The sequence below is a fragment of the Heterocephalus glaber genome, unplaced genomic scaffold (genome assembly GCF_053883595.1).
Source record: "Heterocephalus glaber isolate CG9 unplaced genomic scaffold, H.glaber_assembly_v1.0 deba00001457, whole genome shotgun sequence".
Taxonomy (NCBI): domain Eukaryota; kingdom Metazoa; phylum Chordata; class Mammalia; order Rodentia; family Bathyergidae; genus Heterocephalus; species Heterocephalus glaber.
Genome location: NW_028258305.1, coordinates 41,111,905 through 41,134,485, shown reverse-complemented (window position 1 = coordinate 41,134,485; position 22,581 = coordinate 41,111,905). Strand labels below are relative to the sequence as shown.

Here is a 22,581-nt window from a genome sequence, read left to right as displayed (position 1 = left end):
CAGGGTGTGCTGAAGGGCACACAGCTGGTAAACGGCAGAGTGGAAGGCTGAATCCTAAAACGTTCTTCAGACTCTGCTGCCTCTCCCTAAAGGGCCTGTGCTCCCCTCCAGTGAGATCTTGCCCCCCCAGTCATCCTGGGGTGGGGTGCTGGAGAGAGGTCCTGCCCGGACTCCAAGCCTTCCCTCCCGCAGGCTGACTGCCCACCAATGCATCACATCGTGCTGCATCTCGGCCGCCACGAAAAGGTCTCCTCCCCCAAACACGGATCAGCGCTGTAAATGGAACTGAGTTAATCACTAATGGACGCGCACGTTGAAGCCGTTTGGGACGCTCCATACATTCAGCCCGCCTGCAGCCAAGCAGCACAGTGTGGCCCCCTCCATATCAGCTCAGAGACAGCCGAGGGCTCCCCCACAACCCCTCCGCTCGACCTCGGGCCTGTTTGCCCTCTATGGAAGGTGAGTCTTGGTGACCCCAACACACCAGCTCCCTCCAGTTTAGGGATCCTTGGCTCTAGACTTCTCTACTGCTCTCCAGCATCCTGCCCACACCCCTGCCCCTGAGACTCTCTAGTTTAGTGGCTCTCCACTGGGATCCCCCATTAGAATCACGTACAAAGTTTGTCAAAGGATCTGTTGCCCCACCCTCCTCAACCCCTAAGATTCTCATCCAAGGCCAGAGTGGGGCCCGGCCACCTATAGCTTCCACCGGCTTCCCAAGGTTTCTATGTACCTGGCAGGACCAGGACAAGGATGCAGTACAAGCCTCGCTTTCTTCTGTGGGCCCAGCTTTCTGGGCTTCTCTATCACCCTTAGGTCAATAGAGTGGCCTGCAGACACTTTATACGCAGCAGATTTTAGTCCCCCGATCTCCTGCTTCCACGTGACCTTGGACAACTCACTGCCTTTCTCTGAGCCAGGCTCCTCCCTCGCAGAAAGGGGTAATGATACTGTGTAACAACAGCTGTCACATGCTCAGGGCTGGGCCACATGCCAGGCGTCGCTCCCAGAGCAACACTGGTTTATTGGACTTCGTGGGACGTGATGCTGTGACTCTCGCTTCACACTGTCTGATCAGTATAGAAATAGAGGCTCAGTGGGGCAAGACACTCACAGCAGCTGCACAGCCAGTAATGGCAAAGCTGAGCCTCATGGCTCAAAAAGACATCTGGGAGGCAGGAGCTTGTGGGACAGCTGATTAACCAGCATTCAGAGAGGGGGCAGAAGCATAGGCTGGGGGGCCTGGCTCCTTCAGAGACAAAGGTTGTGAAAGAAAAGTCCCACAGGCTGAAAATCTAGGGTGGGCAGACCCTTTTTTGGAGAGCCAAGCCATGGCTACTGTGTGTCACATGTGGTCTGCCCTTCCCAGACCTGGGGACCTGGTTTTATGTCCTTACCCAAATCACAGACAAGAAGGTGGGAAAGTGTTAGACAGAGACACTCCCTGCAATGGTTACCTCTGCCTGTTGGTCTCTAGGACACTTTTTTTATTCAATGGGCTACACCCATGCAATTGTACTGTCATCTAGGCCATTTCTGTTACTTTGGTAGGAAACTCACTACATGTCATCAGACGTCAGAGAGGGAAAATATTGGGCTTGATGTGGCCCAGCTTGGCCTTGGCAGCCCAGGGTGGCTGTTTTGCCCCTGGGCACCATATCCATCTACTTCCTGAGCCCCTGAGCATCCAAGTCAAAGCTGGGCTCTATGCTTTAAAGACAACATGCCCATACAAGCCCTGACGTACTGGATACCCAGGTCACCTCCAAAAAGCTAACCTATTTTCAGTGTGTGTTCCTGAGTGCGTCCTTCCAGAGACATTCTCCTTCTATATGTGTCTGTGTGAACATCCCTCATTTCCCAAAAATAGCAACATCCTGTATATGTCAGCCTAGTTTACCAAAGAAATACAGTTAAATGGGTTAAAAACACAAGTACTGTAAAGCTTACAATTAAAACTCCTAGTACTCAGTGTTTCATATTCACCTCTCCACTCCTGCTCTCCTGAAACAGCATTGTACAAACCACCTTGCTGTTTCTCGTAGATTTTTACTTAACGTTTACATAGCATTTGTATACACTATGCAGATGCTGACATTTGTCAATATTTTATGATAGATATTATCTTGTGATGTTCTCCTATAAAAAGAGGATTTATTTTTCATTGTATGCCTCTTCTTTCCTCATCTTCCCACTATAAAACAATTTGTCTGAATTGTTATATTGTATATGTATTATTCAAATGTTGCTCACAGCTGAGTTCCCTAGTGCAACATGATTACGTTTGCTTTCTTGAAAGGCTTTCAGTTTTTCCCAGAGTTGATAATAAACTTCATTTTTCTTTTGCTTAAGTTTAAATGTATTGTCATTGTTTCATCAACAAACTTTCTGCAGACCTGTAAAGGTCCTCTCAATGTGGTGAAAATATCAAGATCTGTAGGTTCATTTTGTTTTCTTGAGGGCACCACCCCTGGTACCCTGACCCCTTATCCCAATCTGGACAATTGCTTTCCGGGCCTGCTGACCACTGTCATCCTTGTGACTCATTTTGGCTTCTTCTGTGTTGAAACTTTTTTTTGGTCTGGATCCTTTGTCTTTTCTCTTGTTTTATTTTCTAGTTTTAACAGACCACATCCTTCAAAAGCTTTCTCAGAAAAAGTCCATAAGAGATCACATTTTTAAATTTTCACATCCAAAAATATTGTTATGGGCCAGGGATTTAGCTCAGTGGTGCTGCCGCCTGCCTCGCAAGCACAAGGTCCCGAGTTCAATCCCCGGTGCCATAAAAAATTATTCCACCTTCCGTCTTTATTAATAGTTCAGCTAGGACTTGATTCTACACTGGAAATTTTTCCTTAGAATTTTGAAGGTGTTTAGCCACTGTCTTCCGATATAAGTCCAAAGCTACCTCGATTCCTGATTTACTGTGGACCACCCATGTTTTTCTCTTTGGAAGCCTGTAGGAACTTGTCAATACCTCTGACCTTCTGTGATGTCATGATGCTGTGACTTATGTGTAGACACTGTCACCAATTCTTTCCTTGTTTCCCGGAGTCCCTTGGCTTTCGAATCAAGGGGACCATGAGGCTCTGCAGGCTGGTTGTGCAGAGGCCCCCGGGTTTCACTGGGCCTGGTAGCCCTGCATCAGCAGCTGCTCCGGAGCCTGCTGTCCCCAGAGAGTGACTGCCTGACTTCGCTAGGGTGGGGCAGAGCTGCCAAGTGTGTTGCAGAGTAATGAAGGAATCACACACGACTTCCACTCTACCTTCCTGTTTTCACCTGACCCTGCATCCTGGCATTCAGAGGTTCCTGACCTTTTCTAGGTTCTTGACTCCATCCTCCAACCCCTGCAGGCAATTTCTTTTCAGCTTTCTGCTCAGTTAAGTCTGTGTCATGTGTCTATCTGCTTTGCACTTTTCAGATTTTCAAATTGTTGATCTTTCTCATCTGCTGTCATCTCTTGTGACCTTTTTATCCTTATGGATTTCTTTCTTCTTTTAGAAAAATTTCTCTCCTCTCCTTCTAGTAGAGGAAGCAGAGCTAGAAGACCGTGTGTTTTTCACGTTGACTTAAGTGTTCCCTGCACTTAGCTCTCTTAATTTAATTGTATTCCTTGGAAATGGCTCCATTTCAAACATCCACACTGTCCACCTTCTGTCTACAGGAGCATCAGCATGGGTCCTGCTGTACAACTGGAATGGCCAGGTCGAAAAGTCTTTCCCATTCTAAACCAGAACACTGAGCATCTCCAACCTGTGCTGGGCCCTGTCCATTCCACAGAGCTCTCCACAGCTGCTCCACATGCTCATCTGCTCCCCAGTGGGGCTCCTGGGCCTGGTGCCTAACCTTGGAGGCCTCTCTGGTACCAACACCATCTTGGAGTTTCAGTCCCTCCTGTTCTTGTCTCATCCACCTTCTTAAGGTCTCCAATATGGAGGTCCATATTGGATGGGACTTGAGCCCCTCTACCTTCCACTTTGTGTTCCTTATGCAGGGACAGCCCACAGAGTCCCATGGCACTCCCGTCCACTGCTGCAGAGGGTGGCACCTCCTGAGCAGGTGCTCCCCAGGGCAGGGCGGGGCCCCTTGTACTCAGGACAGAGCTGTCAGAGGGGGTGGCTGAAAAAGCTTTGCAAGAATCCAGTTGGAGAGTTTGGACCAAAGTGGAGCCTTCCCGGGCAGCACTGTGCCCTTCTCTGGGAAGGACATCTTTGATGGGGATGGGAACAGGCTGGAAATCCCTTCTTCACAGAGACCACCTCAAGGACTGGGTGGACAGCTCAGGAGGGAGGAGTCCCTTCAGGTGACTTATTTCCAAGGACACTTTTCTCAGAAGACCAATACAGAGCAAAAGAAAATGGAGGGGCAACTCCAAAGCAAAAGCCTGGATGCCTGCCATCTTCTCTCTCCCACTCCTCCACCCTCACCATTAGCACCATGAACATACTTGCTCCTGGCACAGAAGGGGAGCCCTGGGACCCAAAGATACCATTCAAAAGCCCCTGGTACGGAAGGAGGAGTGGCTGGTCATGTTCCGCTGCCAACGAACAAACTGTCCACCCAGAAAGGACAATCTCATCATACCCGCCAACTTTGCCTGCAGTTCCATGGCTTGGAATTTCTCCAGTGTATTTACACTTGCTTGTTGGACAAGCATTCTGGGCATAAATGTTTAATATAGCATTATTTGTATAAGTAAAAACCATAAACCACTTAAGTGTCTATAGCAGGGGGTTGGTAATGAATTATGGTTTATCCACATAAGAGAATGATCCATAGCCATTAAAAAAAGAATGAGGTGGGCGGAGATTTAGCTCAGTGGTTCTGCCACCTGCTGCACAAGTCAAGGACCCGAGTTCAATCCCCAGTACCAAAAAAAAAAAAAAAATGAGGCAGATCTCTGTGTGCTTTGTGTACAACTGTCCAGGAAAACTTTCTTTAAAAGGTGAAAAGCAACATGAATGAGATGAATGCTACCAGACTGGGCAAACTGTTGAAGGTCACATGTGTGGTTCGGGAGCCTGGGTGACAAAGCAGCAGTGAACAGGGCTGGTCCAGCAATGACTGAGAAGACAGAATTTCATTTGGAATTTTTACCACATTCAAATTTTCTAACCATGCTAACATGTTATTTTATTTCACTTTATTTTTATTCATGAATTACTTTTTAAGAAAATATTGATGGGGTTATATGGGTAGTGAGACATGGGTCATTTGGGGTACTGTCATATTTTTCTATTTTTTAGAAAAGTGAGAACATTATTTGTAAAAGAGAAATCAAAGAGCCCCATGACTGCCCTGGATCTCCATAGCTCCCTGTGACCTAGTCACCCCTCTTTCCTCTTTGTAGGGGGAGAGTCTTATGCTGTGGCCACCAGGCTGGGCGTGGTGCCTGGGGAGGGTTAGTCCAGGCAGAGTTGATGAGGGGAACTTGAGGAACTCAGGCCAGAGTCCTCCCTCTTCCCAGAAATGTCTTTATCTAACAGGGTGTTGGGCACCAGGCTCAGTGATCCCATCCACGACCCCAGGTGGGGGCATCTGCGGCACCACCATGCGGGGCGACAGTTGTCATTGTCTGGGAGCCTTCCCTGCCTTCACCCCAACCCCACTACATCCACGTGGCATAGCATGTAAAAGGCCTGGAGGGATGCCTGGGCAGGGCAAGGCAGGTCGGGAGAGAGGCCAGGCTGAGCGTCTGTGAGGTGTCAAAGTTAACCAGCCAGTGAGTGAAATGAGCCAAAATGGGCTTCAACCCTCCTTTCCCTGAGTCCTTTCCTCCTTTTCCTCCTTGTCCCAAGGAAGAGGCCCTGCCAGCTCCATGGTTCTACAAAGAAACTGGCCTGAGCCCGTTGTGGTGGTGGATTCCTGCAATCCCAGTCCTCTGAAAAGCTGAGGCAGAAGGACTGAAGGTCCAGGCCCAGCCTGAGCAACTCAGAGAGACCATGCCTTAAAGAAAAAGGGTTAGGGCCCTGAATTCAATCCCTAGTACAAAAAAATAATAATAAGAGGAAAAGAGGGAGAGGGGGAGGGAGGGAACGAGGGAGGGAGGGCGGGCCGCTGGTTTGAGGTCGAAATGAAAGTAGAGCAACCTGATGCTTCTTCCTTCAACTCCAGGGGCCATGCCTGTCCCAGCTGCTGCCCCGTGGTTTTGTGGCTCTGAGCGGGGCACCCACAGACCGGAGTGAGGCTGAACCAGGGAAGGAACTAGTGCCCAGGAAAAGGGGCCCTGTCCCTTTACTCACCACAGAATTTCACTTCTGGTCAGGAAGGTCAAGGCCTGCAACAAATCAGAGAGGTGACCGGCACTCAGTCCAGCCCAGCCCTGGCCCTGGCCCCTTGGGAGAGCCGGAAGCTTTGGATAAGGGGAGGAAAAGTCCACTCTCCCGTCCCACAGCCGAGGAATGGGAGGTAGCAGCCCAAGGGAGCAGAGAACTTGGCGCTGGAAGGAGAAATGGCCTCTCTTTCCCTCCTCTCCACGGCTGTGGGAAGGAGGCCTGGAATGGGGGTCGGAGACAAGGCTGGAGCTCTGGGCCCTGGATCAGGAGACATGGGATGGCCCACATGGGAGCCACAAGAGCCACCCCTGCCTTGCCTGGCAAACGCTCGTGTCTTGGGTGTGTTCTCCTCTTTGTCCCACCTGCCCTGGGAAGCCCCCGGCCTGCTCAGAGTCCACTCCTGCTCCACGCACCTGGTACTCCTCCAGGTCTTCCCAGCACATCTGGTACCTCGAACACTGGCCCATGCCAACCCAGCCTCCCCTCTGCCGGCAGCAGAACCGAGGGCCCCGGGGGCTCATCCCATGTTACAACCAGGTGATTTGGTTGCCGTGGTAACCCCGTTCCAACTTCTACCCCTGGGATGGCAAAAACAAAACAAGTTCTTTTGGATCCTTGGACGAAGAGACATCACCCCCAAAACCCCAAACGGAAAGACTGCCCAAAAGCAGTCCTGGGAGTCACACTGTTGGCTCAGGAGTCACAAGGCCGCGCTGACCATGTGGCTGGCCTGTGGCGGGCTACCGTGTGTCTCTGTCTCCATCTGTGGGGGGGATGATAATCAGGACTGTTCTGAGGATCACTTGAGTCAATGCAGATGCCAGCGCTCAATAAATGTTAGAACCAGGTCCCAAGTTCTGTGCCAGGTATGGGAGGCAGAAGATGGGCCTTGACCTCAGAAGGTGGCCTAAATTAAGGTACAGAAAAGGACATTCCAGGCCACCCATCAGGGTCCCTGGAGGAGGCATACTGGAATCAGGAAGAGTTTCTAATTAAGGGCCAGCACACAAAGGTGAGTCAGGGTGAACTCCTAAAAAGCAGCCACCAGCCCTGACCCAGTGACACAGAACACTCTCCTCTGCCCTGACCACTGCAGGGGCAGAGCAGGGTGGAGCAGACTGGACAGTGGATCAGAAAAGACAGAGGAGACAGCCAGCAAAGCCACCAGCAGCACAGCTCGGGGCCTCTGGAAGCCACTGCCCTCCCCTCTCCCGGATGGCTGCATGTCCACCCTCGCCAGGTGCTGGACTCCTGGTCTAGGGCATGCCCTTCCCACGCTGTCGTAGGTCAAGAGCCCGGGGGCTTCCCGAAGTAGCTCATCTGTGTCTGGACAGGCAGCTGCACGCGCCATCTTGGTCCTCTACAGAGACAGAGCTGGCAGAAGAAAACCCAGAGCCCCGATTCACTTACTCTGAAGACCCCAGTGTGCTACCCACAGTGCACCGGGACTGCTCAGGAGATCGAGGCTGATGCATTGGAGGTAACAGCACAGTTTTGACTCTGGGCAGCAAGTCCTCATGTGGACCATGACATTTAAGCGGCTGTTAACATGTGATGGTTGACAGGCTGGGCTTTGAAATATTGACGACCTGGCTGCACGCTTCCTTCCTGTATCGCCTTGAGCAATTTACAAAATGATTTTAAGTCTCAGTTTCCCTCATCTGTGAAGTGGAACTAATAAATCCCTACTTTATGGCAAGGGGAAAATAAAATGATGCAAGTAAAGCTCTGGTTTTAGCAAGATACTCGATACCTATGGAGTACTCAATGAAGGAGAAATAGTATCATTACTTTTAAAAGTTGGAACTGAGCTAGGGATGGGGGAAGACACCTGGAATTCCAGCGCTCTGGGAGGCTCAGGAAGAAAGAGCAAAAGCTTGAGCTCAGCCTGGGCAGCTTAGGGACTGAGAGACTTAGCATCTGTCTCAAAAACAAAAAATTTTAAAAGGGCTGGGGATGTAACTTAGTGCAAAGGCCCTGGGTTCAATCACCAGTGCTGGAAAGAGAGAGAGAGAGAGAAGAGAAAGAGAGAGAGAAAAGGAAAAAGTTGGGCCCAGGAAGGAGGGCAGGACTTCCGCAGGCAAAGCCACAATTCAATCCCATCTTCGGTGAAATCCTTGATTCCTACTGTCATGTTCCAAGCGGCTTCTAGCTGCCAGGCAAGTCTCCCAAAGCTGGGTCTGTTCACACCCACAGCAGCTCGAGGAGGTGGGCAGAGGGTCCTGACTCCTTCCCTCCAGGAAGGAGGAAGCCCGTGAGGTTGTGATGCTGTTGATGTGGGTGAGTGGCAGGCCTGGGGATGCCCAAGGTGTGGGAGGGGAAGCCGGGCACCTTTGAGATCAGATCACACCTGGCAGGCGGCCTCCCTCTCCCTCTGGCCCCTCCTCCCAATTACGCAAGGTGCAAGCCAGAGCTTGGCACCTGCAGTTGTGTCTTTAACACTCAGCTGACGCGTGCTAAAACGAGGACAACAAAAACAAAGGAGAGAAGGGCCCTTTACCTCAGAGCTTTTAGCTCCTGACAACCCCTATTTATTGACAGTGGAGCTGGGTCGAGCTGGGGCCAATACAACAAAGAATGCCTGCCTGTGTGGACCCTCACAAGCCCATTAACATGACCCCGTGAGCCACAGTCCACAGGTAGCATAGTGCAGCTAGAGATGGAACCCAAGGACCAGGCTAGAGGCTGGCATGGGAGCCTCTGGGGCCCGGAACGGCCTCCAGCAGAGGTGCTACCACAGCAGGGACTTGAGTGACATGTGGCGAGCCAGCCTGAGATGGCCCAGAGGCAACAGGATCCCGAGATTTAAATAGCGCTGTTCTCATCCCTTCTGTTGGGAAAATGATGCAGGTTGGTAATTTATAATTGTGACACAAACTTTCCTTTATAAACGTATCTGTTTACTTTTACTTAAAAGAAATAAGAGCCCACTTAAAAGTATTAAGTAAATTATTACACAGGTGGTAAATGAATGAGCCAGAAATGACAAAGGTTGCTCTGTCTCTCACACACACACACACCCACTCCAAGGTTTGCCAACCGTGTTTCCCTCTTCTCTCCTTTAGCTTTCATCCTCCCAACCCCCATCCTTCCACCTTGCCCCACCCCCACAGGCTTTGTGCTCTGTGATTTCATACAAGACACGATTTTTATTGGTTCCCACAAATAACAATAGTAACAATAAGAATGTCACCTTAAATTTGCATATCCCTTTACCGCTCCACAATGCTTTGAAAAATAAAATAAAATAAAAGCCTATGCTTTCAAAAAGAAAGAAAAGTCCCTCATGCGATTCTGCCTTCAAACATTAACCAATCTGTAACCCTACCCCGCCAGCCCACTGGGGCTCTGTGACTCCTTTTCAGCAGGATTTGAAATGGGTAGAACTGAGCAGTGAGCTGCCTCTGAGGAAGGACAGGTCTGCAGAATAAATAATCCTTCGCTCTAGGGTCTGTGTGGGATGGAATGCATCCTTTCCAAGGTTTCTGTCACCTTGCAACACACTACAGATTCTTAAAAAAGCAACACTTTCTCCAACCATGATTTAGATGTCTCTCAAAATTCAACAGGCATCAAAAAAGAACTTGTATCCAGAATATGTAAAGAACTCTTACAACTCAACAACAAAAAGACAACTTAATTTAAAAATAAGCAAAGGATTTGAATAGACATTTCTCCAAAGATAACACATGAATGCCCAAGGAGTACATGAAAAGATACTCAACATTATTAGCCATCAGGGAAATAGATGCAAAGGAAAATACAAGGAGATGCCTCTTCACAAATAACAAGTGTGGGAGAAGATGTAGAGAAGTCAGGACGTTCATACATTGCTGGTGGGCATGCTAAATGGGGCAGCCTCTTGGAAAAGTTTAGCAGTTCCTCAAAATGTGTAGCAGAGTTAGCCTATGACCCTACTCCAAGTGTGTGTCCAAGAGAAATAAAGACATGCATCTACGTGAAAACTTGCACAAGGCAGGGCAGCATTATTCACAACAGCCAAAAAAATAGAGGTAACCTGAATGTCAATCAAATGATTCACAGATAAGTAAAATATAGTATATCCGTAAAATAGAGTGTTATTTGGCAATAAAATAAATGAAGGATGCAGGCATGATACAATGTGGATAAGACCATATTGAAAACATACTAAATGAGAGAAGCTAATCACAAAAGCCACAGGTCATGATTCAATTTGTATGAAGTATCTTGAATAGACAAATCCATAGAGACCCACGGCAAGGGAGACTAGGCAGTGACTACCAACAGGTATGGGGATTTTTTTCTGGAGTTCTAAACATGTTCTAAAGTTAGATGGTGGTGATGGTGGTACAACTCTGAATAGCCTAACAACCACTGAGCTACATACTTTACAAAAGTGAATTGTATAGTACGTCGATTGTTCTTGAAGCTGTTATTTTTTAAATGTCAAGGGGCGTTTAAATCCTAACTTACCGCTTGGCACACCATAAATATTATTAAAGGAATGTGTAAAGGAGAGGATACAGTACTATTTCCTCAGCCCCGGGCCTCCACCCACGGCAGCTCAGTGCTGGGCCAAGGTGGAGCCTGCCGGGCTCTGAACCCAACCAGACATCTGTTTGAGTTCTCAGCTGCCTGGAAAGCTACGCTTTGTCCAAGGAGAGGAGTAAATAGATTTCCTTCCACGTAGCAAGAGGCAGGCCTGCTGGATAGAACCTGGTTTCTCCAGGGGCATCCTGGGCGGGCAGAAAGCCAAGGATGGGAGGACTGTTCTGCGGCCCCGGGACAGAGGGGATGGAGAAAGCAGTGAGAAAGCGAGACTGAGATGTCGTCTGCTCAGGACTCAAAAGGGGGCCGGGGCAGAAACACCCCTGGGGCGCTGAGAATCTGGCACTGGAGCTGGGTTCCCTGAGAGAAGGGACCCCTGGGTTCTGGCACAGTGCAGAGTGCAGGTACACATGGGCGAGGAGAGAAGAGGGCCCAAGGCGGGGCTCCTGGCTCCCCTGGCTTGATGGCAGCATGTAAGGACCTATAGGCTCCCCCACAAGCTCCAGGCACAGGGTGCAGCGGCCCTGGGAGCTCAGAGGACTGGCCTGGAAGCAGAGCCCGCAAAGGCCCTCTTGAAGCGCCAAATGAGACCCGATGGACTTCCACGGCGCACGCGCACATCTCCCAGAAGCCCTGTGTGAGTAATGTGGACAGATAATATCCGGAAATTTAAATCTTTACGTTCTTTTCCCACCTTCCCATAAGATACTATTTTCCCCTTTAGTCTCTCCTTCATATTGCCTGGGGGGCGGGGGGGGGAGTAGAATTGTTACAGCAGGGGTGGAAGAAGCTAGAAGAAGCTAGAAGCAGCTAGTGCTCCTTTTTAAATTAATAAATCAGACATTTGAGAATCAGAAGGGAAGGCTGAGGGAAACAAAGACTGGAGTTTAGGAAGTACTAGGTCACCAGGGAGGCTGGTGAGGGTCTCCCTCCTGGGGGCGCCCCACATGTGCAAGGGGAACAACACATAGGCCACCCCAGCCTGGCTGTGGCAGGGCTGTCACAGCTTCCATCCCAGCTGTCACTCAGGGCCCAGCAGAAGGACAGCTGCTTCTTTCCCAAGATTTTACTGAGCTCAGATGACAGACATCCTCTCTCCCCATTTTCAGTGGCCCCGGTTATTCAAGAGCTCTCAGAAAAGAGGGAGAGAGTCCTTGACATTCAGAAAATAGGGAGAATTGGTAGGAGTGTGGAAGGAAATGTCCCTGGGCCCCAAGGAGAGTGACCCTGTCCTTTTTCCAACTTGCATCAGACACCCTGGTCCCCACATCATACCCTGGTTTTAGGCACTGCTGTGCAGACAGGGCCACATGAGCTCAGTCCCCTCCCACTGCCGGGACTCAGTGGGGGTGGGAGGTGGCAGAAAAAGAGCCCTTCACACATGCTCCTGGGAGACAACTCAGGAGGGGTCCTGGGTGCAGTCAAGGCCCTTAGAGACAGAGTAGACCGAACACACCCGGGCGTCCACCACACCTTTCCTCTTTGCTGCCATTTCCCAGCCTCTCCCTTCTGATCCCTGGGATTGGCTCTCAAACAACCTACACAAAAGACCTGTTTCACAGTCTGTTTCCAGGTAACACCATGGTAAGTTACCACTGAGAATGCTAGGCACCTCTGGTGACACGGCCCTGTCATTAGTGCTGAAGGTGAGCGATAGCTATGTGCCAAGAAATGGGTCTCCACAAACTTGCTTTATGATTTAATTGCCTGTGAATTTTTAATCCTAAAATTTCATAGACAAACCTTGGAGGTCATGTTGTTGGCGCCTTCACTTTAGCAGAAGAGTGGACACAGGCTTAGCTCAGGACCAGGGGAGACCACAGCACAGCTGCCTATGAGGCTCCTCCCCCCACCCCACCCCGCCCGGGCCTCTAAAAGCTGCTTGCTGGCTGTCACAGAGCCTAATAGGACCTAATGAGATCCTATTTGTGGAAATGCCTTATAAACCGCAAAGTTATAAAACTGCTATTTGTCATGATTTGTGCCAGTCCTGGGACTGGAACCCAGAGCTCCGGACTTCCTAATCAGTGCTTCCTACTCAACAATAAGAAGACTGCCTCAGCAATGTAGAATTTCGAATTTCTTATTCTATGGCCATGCTCTCAGACATTTGCTTACTAAAATCCCGTCCCAGCCGCTCTCCTGCTGAGTGCTCCCAGCCAGGCAGTGAGGCTGGGGCTTGGGGTAACCATCTGCCTCCTTGTCTGACTTTTATTCCATTTACTTAAAACAGCATTTAGAACTGTTTTAAGGTCTTCTAGGTACTTTGCAACCCTTGGGAATAGAGCAGTGACCAAGCCAGACACAATCTCTGGTCTCAAGGAGATCGGAGGATAGTTGGGGAGAGACACAGTTAGTGGTCACTCAATTAACTATGCAGTTACAGCCGTGCTGTGACCTGAGTAGGGGACACAATGGCAGTGAGTTAACAGGCCTACGTAATCTATTCAGAGGTCAGAGACTCCTCTGAGGAGGGGACATCGAGCAGAGAGGGAAAGGTGTTTCCTGGCAAGAGACCAGCTGGTAGGAAGGGACCCCCGAGACAACCCTGCCACTCCGGCCGGACAGAGAAGGCTGTGGGGCAGCCTGTGGGCCAGGGGCAAGAGCCAGGAGAGCAGACCCCGCAGGGCCCATGGCTCTGCCAGGGTCTATCCTCAAAGCTTTCCATTAAAGGCAACAGGAAGTCATTGGAGGGTGTGATGCCGAGAAATGACATAATCAGATTTCTGTTTTCAAGGGATCACTCTCCCTGTAAGGTGGCTGGTGAAGGTGCTGGAAGGAGGCCATGGAGCTCTGCGGGGAGCTGTGAGGAGACTACTGAGTGGCTAGCAGGAGGGGACAGGTTGCTGGGATGAGGCTGTAGCTGCAAGAAATAGGGAACTGGATGACCTCACATGACACCTCAAGGTGGAACCTGCCACACTTGGACCCTGGATGTTCGAGGGGAGGCAGCAAAAACTGTCTTTGGTGACCCACAGGATTCTGACCCAAGGAGCAGCAGAAGGGAAGGAGATGCAGGTTTGCGTGGAAGAACAAGGTTTTGGATGTGCTGAGTTTGAGGTGTCTGTCACAGACACAGAGTGGATAGATACATGGGTTTAAGGGCTCAGAACAGAGGTTCAGGCTGCAGGCAGACATAGAAATCCCCAGGCACCAGGGACATTTAAAGCCAGGAGGAGATCAGCCAGGGAACCCAGTGGTGAAGGAAAGATCCCAGGGGAGATCACATTGTAATGGAGTGGGAGAGCATTTGTTCCACCTCTGAGCATGTCCTAGCTACTCACTGGGGGCCAGTCCTCCCATCAGGCATGAGCAAAGGGTCAGTTTAGAATCCCAAAGCCATCTGTATGAAGGCAGACGGACCAGAAAGCTCAGGAGCAGAGGGCGGGGCATAGAGAGGTGACGTTCAAAGCTGCTCTGCCCCTGGGAGCATCTGCTGATTAGTGAGCAGCAGGTGACCAAGGGGTAAATACCAAGGAGAAAGTGGGGGTGAAGTCACTGAGAACTTGAGTGGGAGGTTTGGGTAGTCTCCTGTGGCTGGGAGTCAGATCTGGAGTTCAAACTGCAAGGCCAGCAGGACGCAGGGCCAGGGATCTCTGGAGGAGGAGAGGCCCCTGAGGTCAACACCAGAGTCAAAGGCTCTTTTCCCCAAGGGCCCACCGAAGTGCTAGAGCTCGGCTGAGAGACCAGGAGCTGAGCAGAGTTGTTGGCAGCCTCGTGGGGCTTGAAAAACAGACTTGGAATTGAAATCCCACCAAAGAGCTCTCAGTGAACACCCCAGAGAAGTTATGCAGAGGAGGACGGGTGAGCCAGAAATAGAGCAAGCCTCACAAAGAAACCGCCAGTGGCAAACCAGCTCAATCCCAGGCTGGATTAGGATGACCTTCCTCTTCTCTGCCTTCCGGAAAGCAAAAATAAATCCTCTGTGATGAAAGGTAACATCAGTCAGAGCCCGAAAGCATCTCCATAATAGAAACAGCCCCACAGGGGATCCAGATCTTGGGGTTTTCTGATCCAGACTTTAAAATAGCTGTGATTAATACGGTCAAGGAAAGAGATGACAAGACAGCAACTTTCATGGGGAACTGGATCTGAGCACAAGAATCAGATGGAAATCATAGTGGGACAGATAGAATTTGGACACTGACATCCTTCAAGAATGGCTCACGTGCTTGAATGCAGCTCAGTGGTGAAATGCATGCATGCACCCTGGGGCCATCCCCAGCACATTCTCCCAAAGGAATAGCTAACATTTTCCCAGCAAGCCCGGAGAAAGGGCATCCCAGGGAAAGGTTGGTGACCACGAGGGCCCTGGAAACACCATGGACTGGGGCAGGGTCAGAGGGTAGCAGGATTCCATGGAGGGAAATTCAGGTTGGAAGCCCATCATACTGGAATGTTGGGTGAAGAAATTCGAATTCCATTCTGCAGACTAAGAGTGAGCAATAGTGAAGTTTGTCTTTGGTTTTAGTTTCTTCAAGGTCAATTTAGAAAAAGTAAAAATTGACAGTTTGCATTTGTTTACAAAATTACTCTCATTTTTCAAACATTAGGAAGTGCAATAGCAACACCAGTGCTAAAAGCACTTTTACATGCTTCTCTATCCCTGAAGAAGTTTTTAGGAAAAAAACAAAAACAAAAACAAAACCAGCTACAGAATGAGCCTATCTTACCGTTTTGGAGTGTGACATTGAACTTTTAAACAAATTTTGTTATTGAGCAAGACCTTTTCAGCTGGTTTATTTTCTCCTTCCTTTACTGACCTTGTAAACTACTTAATTGCGAAACGTGGTTTGTCTCAGAGTGCCTCTTAACACTGTATTCTTTCAAATAGGAGATTTTTCCATTGCATAGGAGACCAACAGCAACATCCTCAACATGCGCACAGACCAGGCTTCTCGGTCCACTTACTCAGAGACATATGGTTTTCATCAGCTACTTTTCTCTCCTTGGCAGCCACTGTGGCCTTGATTTACATTTTATTTAGCAAGTGGCCTCTCCTCTCACATCAAACTCCTATTTGCTGTTCTTTCTCTTTCCCGGTCTCACAGGACCCCACCTCTATTGCTAATCCCAAAGAGCACCAACCAATCATAGTCCAAGCAAGCCCAATTGATTGAGTCACCTGTCTGCCAGGCCTGGCTAGTAGAGCCCTGAAGCAGGAAGTCAGCCCAAAGCCATCTAAGGGTTGGAGTAGCCAAGCTGAACCAGAACCACGTCTAGAATAAACGGCCCCAGTGCCACGCCTCTTCTAACCAGGCCCCTCCTCCTAACAGTACATTCAGCCATCCCTGATGAGTACAGCGTCCACTCACCTTCCAAAAGCTCCAGCTCTGAACACGTGAGACTTTATATCTAAACCATAATATCTAAATTGGCAGCAAAGGTGTGTGAGCTCTCCGTGGATCTGATGACCCTTCCTTCTGAGGCTGGCTGAGCTCATTGGCATATAAATGGCCACTGAGTCCTGGTGAAGTAGCCCTGACTAGGTACTGGGAGAGCCAAGGTGTCCAGCATCTTCACCCACCATAGTGATGGGAACAACAATCACGTCTCCCCACAAACGTGCCTCGGCCTCTAGCGCTCTTCTTCATCTCCCCTGCGTCCTCCTAGGACAAGGCTGCTCCTCTCTCACCTCCATCCAAGTCCGTCTGCACCTCCTGCCAGTCTGTTCTCCCCAGAGGCACCCTTTCTTCAGAGCTGAGGATTGAACCCAGGGCTTCATTCATGCTAGATAAAGGCTCTAGCATAGAGGTACATCCCAAGCCTGAACATGATCTTTTAAGAATATAGATAGATCATGCCAGGCCACTTCTGAAAACTTCCTCCAGGGTCTCCATGGCACTGAGATCTGGTCTCAGCATCTGCCTGTCTCCAATCTTATCCTGAGTGACTCCCTCTTGGACCCATTACATCCCAGGCACACGGGACTCTTCAGTTCCTCAGAACCCAGCATCCTAAGCCTCCAAGGGCAGTGGCCACACAGCCCTTCCCCTGGGGACAGCCTCTGCCATTGCAGGGTGCCTCACTCTAGGCACTCTGAAGGACTCCTGCCCCAAGTAAGATCACCACCTCCCATGACTGGTTTAGCTCTCTCAGCATCTAGCCAGCCCTTTATTCTTCAGATGTGGACAGAGGCCCAAGTCCGGGAGGGGGTTACCTACCCCTGGAAGTAAGTTTCAGGTAGGAACAGCCTGGATCTGAGTCTTGCCTCTCAGGATGGGGCTCCTTAACTTTCCCAGGCTCCCTGCTCAGACACCAGTCTGAAAAACAGGCCTACAGTTTGTGCAAGGCTGGGGAGCAAATCCCAGTCTAAGTTCATCCCTCTAGAGCCCAGGGCACGGCAGAGCTCTGGTCAGCCAGGTGAATGTTTCCCATGAGCTGGTGCTCAGCCCGATGCTGGGGGCCTGGCAGCCCTAGGGGCCCTGGGTCTGAATCCTGCACTGTGAGACCCTCAGCCACACAGAGGCAACCAGCAGGCTCTTAGATCTTGCTGGAGGAGGAGGAAGAGGGTCCTATGCCTCAAGGACCCCAAGACTGGTACTCCAGCTTGGGAGGTGGAAGACTTGGGAAATAAAGACTTGGGCTGTTTCAAGAGGGGCTCTTAGATTGTAGGGCAGAAGGGGACTCGGGGTGCAGACTTGAGAGATGATAGAGCCAGGGGGAGAGGGTGTATCAAACTGGGCAGGTGGGGCCAGTGCAGACATCTCTGGGTTGTAGTTAAGCTTGAGCAGCAGGAAAGAAAAAGTTGCTATTTAAACAACCAACAGAATTATTCCATCTACTTCTGCCCTCCAAGGAGGTGACATAATTCCTATCAAAGGGATGATGTATCTTTACATGGCTGTGGAGGCTGGTAGGGGAAGGAGTTGAAAGTAATGATTTGATTGTGGTAAAGGAAAAGTCATTTCAAAGCTGGTCCTGAGCGGGCTTCTGAGCAGGCTGAGGTGGCCCAGAGGCAGTAGGGTAGGGGTAGGGTTAGGGCTGAGCCATCCCATGGGAGAAACGAAGGGGAAGCTGGGCCTCCAGGAGGTAGACTGACTCGAAGGAGGGTGGAACACAACAAAGGCAACAGCTGATATTTGACTTTAAGGTGTTTTTTTGTGCTAAATGCAACTAGGTCTCCCAGTTACATGTAGGAAAGACTATGTTACATATGCTTTATGCTAGAGCTTCTCTGGGGGAATCCAGGGAAAGAGCTGTGTTTTACGTTTGTTTTGACAGAAGACAAAAAGGAGAAAATAACCTCAGGAGGAGGAGGGAGGGAGGGAGGGAGGGAGGAAGGAAGGAAGGAAGGAAGAATGAGGGAAGAAAGAAAAGGAGGGAGGGCATTCAGTAGAAGCATAGTTATCAGAGTAAAGAGGGACTGGGAGCAAATCCCCAGAAGTATTACAGGAAGCCCTGGGTTTCCCTCTTTGGGGCTGAGGGCTTGATCCATTTTCTCTTGTATATTAAAAGTCATGGTGGGCCCATAAGGCCATAAGACTTGGGGTTATCCAAGCACCAGTCGCCTGGGTTTTCATTTTGTAACTTGCTAGGAGCCAGAAGAAGACAGAGCAGGACTGGGTGGGGTTCGGGAGGCCCTGTGGAGCCTGGAGGGCTCACTCTCTTGGCGTTTAAGCATGGTCTGCTCCTGCAAAGCCAGGTCCTCGGGTCTCCTCAACCAAGGGGCCTGCAGCACCTTGTGGATCAGGAAAGAAGTGATCACACCACTTCCTGCTCCATGTGTGCACACACACACCCCATACAGACACACTTACACCACACCTCCGCTCAGATAATAGAAACACGTCTCTGTGTTTCCCCTGCTCCCTTCCTCTCGACTTTTCTTAGAGCATTTTTTAAATTATGAATTGGCTCATTCACAGTAAAGATGGCTGAGTGGTTTCGTCTGTATTTGGGGGCAGCCCTGGATGCTTTGGACTGTAAAGGAGGGACACACTCCTTTCCCTCCCACTTAGAAACCGAGGTTGCTCCAGGTCTGACTGCAGAACTCCCTTAGTTGAGCCGAGTTGGTTTGTTCTTCATAGATGTGGCGATACCCCCAGATCACAGCCATGGCCAGGACCCCAAAAGCCTCACCACCACCTGAGCCCTGGGAATCAAACTCATATCTCAATTTCTTCAGAGAAGAGTCCATCGTGTACTTGATTGTAATATAACTCTTCCCCAGGGAATTAGTGTGTACTTCTTAATCCAGAAGAGGATGACTAGGGCGGAGGACATCTACAAACCACCTCAGAGGTAACGCGTATCGGGGATACTGAGTCTAGAGAAGAGCAGACCAGGGAGAACACACCATTGTTAGCACTCTCACTCATAAGTGAAAGAAATGTAACAAAGCGGATTAAGCAGAAAAAAATATTGGCTTACGTGAAAGGGAAGATGGAGTAAGCATCAGGAATGTCTGGATCTAGTATCTCAGCAACGTCCTTGGGGTTCGCTCTTCCAGCTGCCTGTTTCCACTTGGTGTTATCTATGGCTGAACCCTGTGCCTCAAACCCCATCCTTCAGGCTCTGTCTCTTGCCATCTCAGAAATATTTTCTCTGCATGACTTTTTGGTCACCAGTAGCCCTACATTCCCATCCTACCAGTTGAAAGACTTCACCAAAATAAGACGGTCTTTCCTAGCAGCTCTGTTGGCCAAGTTCTGGGCCCAGCTGGGTGCCACAAGCTGGGATCGCAGCTCCGTACCTGAAGCAGCAAGGGTGGCCAGCTCAGATGCTCCTTTGACCTAGCCTGGGTCATGAGAACACTCGCTGTTTGGGGGACAAGTCAATCAGTTCTCACCAGACCGCATGGAAGAGGTCCCCTCAGGAGGGGGTTCTGTATCCTCAGAGGGACAAAAGCAGCAGGTGCCCACTGCAGCCCTCTATAACGTCATGAAAGAGTGTCTATAATACAAGTTTGATCATACCACACTCTTTTTTTTTTGTATGTATGTATGCAGTCTAGGGATTGAATCCAGGCCTTCACACCGAGCTTCATTCCCAGCCCTTCCCTCCCTTTTTATAGTTTTTATTTTGAGACAGAGTCTCGCTAAGTAACTGAGTTGCCCAGGCTGGACTCAAACTTGGGATCCTCCTGCCTCAGCTTCCCAGAGTACAGGGATTACAGGTGAGTGGTGTCACCGCACCCGGCTACCACCATCTTTTGTAGTGTCTTTCAGCAGTTTAGCTCACAGGGAGGGCAACTGCCTAGCAAACATGAGGCCCTGGGTTCAATCCCCAGTTCTGGGGGGCAGGGTATGGTAAACCACCATCTTTCTTACTGTCCTTCAGTAGCTCCCCATGGCCTACAAGATAAGGCCCAATTCCTTGAGTGCCTGCAAAGCCTTGCATGCTCCAGCCTGCTCCCTGCTCAACCCCACCCACCTCCACTGTACCCAGCTCCCTCCTGGCCCCTTTGTACCCAGAGCCACTAGGCCTCTTGCTCCTGCCAAGCACAAAGCATGGGCCAGCCTTCCTGCTAGTTCTCCACACCACAGCTAGAGTCAGGGGAAACCTTGGCAAGAACAGAAGTACCTACCAGATGCATCTTATCACTATTCTAAGAAGTGGCTCTGCTGAGAGCACTAGGCCCAGAGCTGACTTCCAAGTTTTCTCAAGCCCTGCACACCTCAGGATGAAGCTTTTCCCACCTGCCTCTCTTTGCAGTCCAGGTCTAAGTGACCCCAAGTCACCCCATCCCCAGGAAGTCATGTTTTCCTCTCACCTCTGCCACCTATACTCTCTTGTCCTTCCCATAACTAGCCACTTCCCTGCATTACTGATCATGGGGGGTGTCAAACAATACCTACAGGACATTTCTCCAAAGCTGGTGATTAAAATATCACCTCCTAAAAAAATAATAAAGTAAAATAAAATTGCACCTCCTGTGGGACACCAACTCCCAGCCCTAGTTGGGCTGTGCCTGGGAGCTTCCGCCTAAACTGAGGAAGTGAGCCCTTCTGTCCCCTACGCAGCTCCTCATCGGATGCAAACAACTGACCCCAGAGTAATACACACAGCTTTGCAAGAACACACGAATTTCAGGCATAGAATAGTCTGATTCCAAATTAGGAGATGGTAGCATTCTAGATAAAACAACCCTGGGAGACATAATCCAACCAATTCACTAAATGTATATTACTAACGGGTGTTAACATCTCATGAGTCAGTGATCTCCTGTAGGGTCCCAGAGTGCTTTCTCATACTCAACAAGACATAGGCCGGTCTTTGCTTTGTATTAACAGAGCTCAGGGGTCAGCTCAAATGGTGCATTCTGAAACAATAGAACATCTTCCACAAAGCAAGTTCTGGTCTCCTCAAACAGGCGGGCCCCTCTTGAAATCCTGAAATGTAATTTTTTCTCAGTTAAAAAAACTTATAATTTTATAATTCAGGACAAAAGACAACAAGCAGAGAGAGAAGGTGAAGGCTGACTTCAATATTTTGTCTTGGGAGATCTATGAAGACATCTAATCAAAACCAAAATCAAATCAGATATGGGAATTTCCCAGACTTGTTCCAAATAGCAAAATGTTATATAACTTTTTAAAATTTCATTTGAAAATAGAGCTAAGCTCAGAAACAAGAAAAAAAGATTTTCTAGGTAGCAAAAATGAAGCAGAAATCATAGAGACTCAAAAGAGGCCAACCCCCCAAAAAAGTCGGAGGCAATAATGAAATTACCTGTACAGAGGCTTGCCACCCCGAGGTTGCTGTGAAAATAACTCCTGTTGAAGCTGAGCTCCCAGACAAGGATTTAAAGCGTGTGGGGAAGTCCAAAGCCCAGACAGACATTCTACCGGCCCAGCAAATGGAGTAACTCACAGCCGAGAAACTAGAGACTAGAAAGTAATCTGAAAAAGGCCTCAAGATTGAGCAAACATTTAAAGAGCTAAACAGAATAGAGATAGATAACAAGAATAGAACAATTAATAAGAACATGAGGATTTGCAATCCCTAACTATGCCTGTGGGGTTTGTCTCCTTCTCCTCCTCCTCCTCCTCCTCCTCCTCCTCTTCTTCTTCTTCTTCTTCCTCTTCCTCTTCTTCTTCCTCTTCCTCTTCCTCTTCTTCCTTCTTCCTTTTTTTTTTTTTGGTACCAGGGATCGAACTCGGGACCTTGCATTTTTGAGGCAGGCAGTGGCACCACTGAGCTAAATCCCTGGCCCTGTCTGTTTCTTCTTATTGGTCTCTGATTTTGTTTCATGTTTATGTCTGGTATTACTATGTCCTCTTGGTGAATTGATTCTCTATGAAGTGATCTTCTTTATCCTTAGAAGTATTTCTTACTCTGAACCCTGCTTTGTATGACATTAATATAGCCACTCCAAGGATGGTAATAAAAAATTAAATGTAAATGGCCTAATTAAAAGGCATAGATTGAATTTTTCCTTTGAACTATGATCTATTATATAAAATACTACCCAAAAAGCTCACTTTACCCATAGTTAGTTATAAATAGGTTAAACACTGAAGTTTATTCATATACTTTGCCTATTTTTCTCCTGGATTATCCTTTTTCTTTTGATCTATAGGAGCTCTTTATATAACAGCACAAATATTCTTTTGTCTGAGGTGACCATATAAGTGATCATCCAACTCAGTATACTTTTGAGAGGCACAAATATTAATCCAGATGGGATACCAGGATAATAAGTATTAACTAGAAGTATCCTGAGATACTCTATTATTATCAGCTGCAATTACATCCAAATATGTTAATTACTTTTAAATTTTAACAGACATTATTAAGACAGTATTAGAGTTGCAGAAACTTACAGCAGGAA

The 22,581-nt window shown here is 49.0% G+C and overlaps 1 protein-coding gene across 15 annotated transcripts in view; it reads right to left on the bottom strand.

Moving 5' to 3' along the window:
• Cib4 (calcium and integrin binding family member 4) overlaps positions 1 to 22,581 on the bottom strand; it is a 109,258-nt gene that overhangs the window by 59,766 nt on the left and 26,911 nt on the right. For 9 of the 15 annotated variants that reach the window (XR_015453223.1, XM_087216560.1, XM_087216566.1 and 6 more), the window contains 2 exons: positions 6,689 to 21,139; positions 6,243 to 6,277 (listed from right to left, as the gene is read on the bottom strand). The exons of 2 other annotated variants lie outside the window; for them this stretch is intronic. Coding sequence is in view for 10 of the 13 variants with exons in the window: in XM_087216560.1 (XP_087072686.1) it covers positions 6,243 to 6,277; positions 6,689 to 6,796 (143 nt within the window). In the remaining 3 variants the exon portion in view is untranslated. 4 more of the 15 variants (XM_021253596.2, XM_087216568.1, XM_087216559.1 and 1 more) reach the window with 3 other exon arrangements.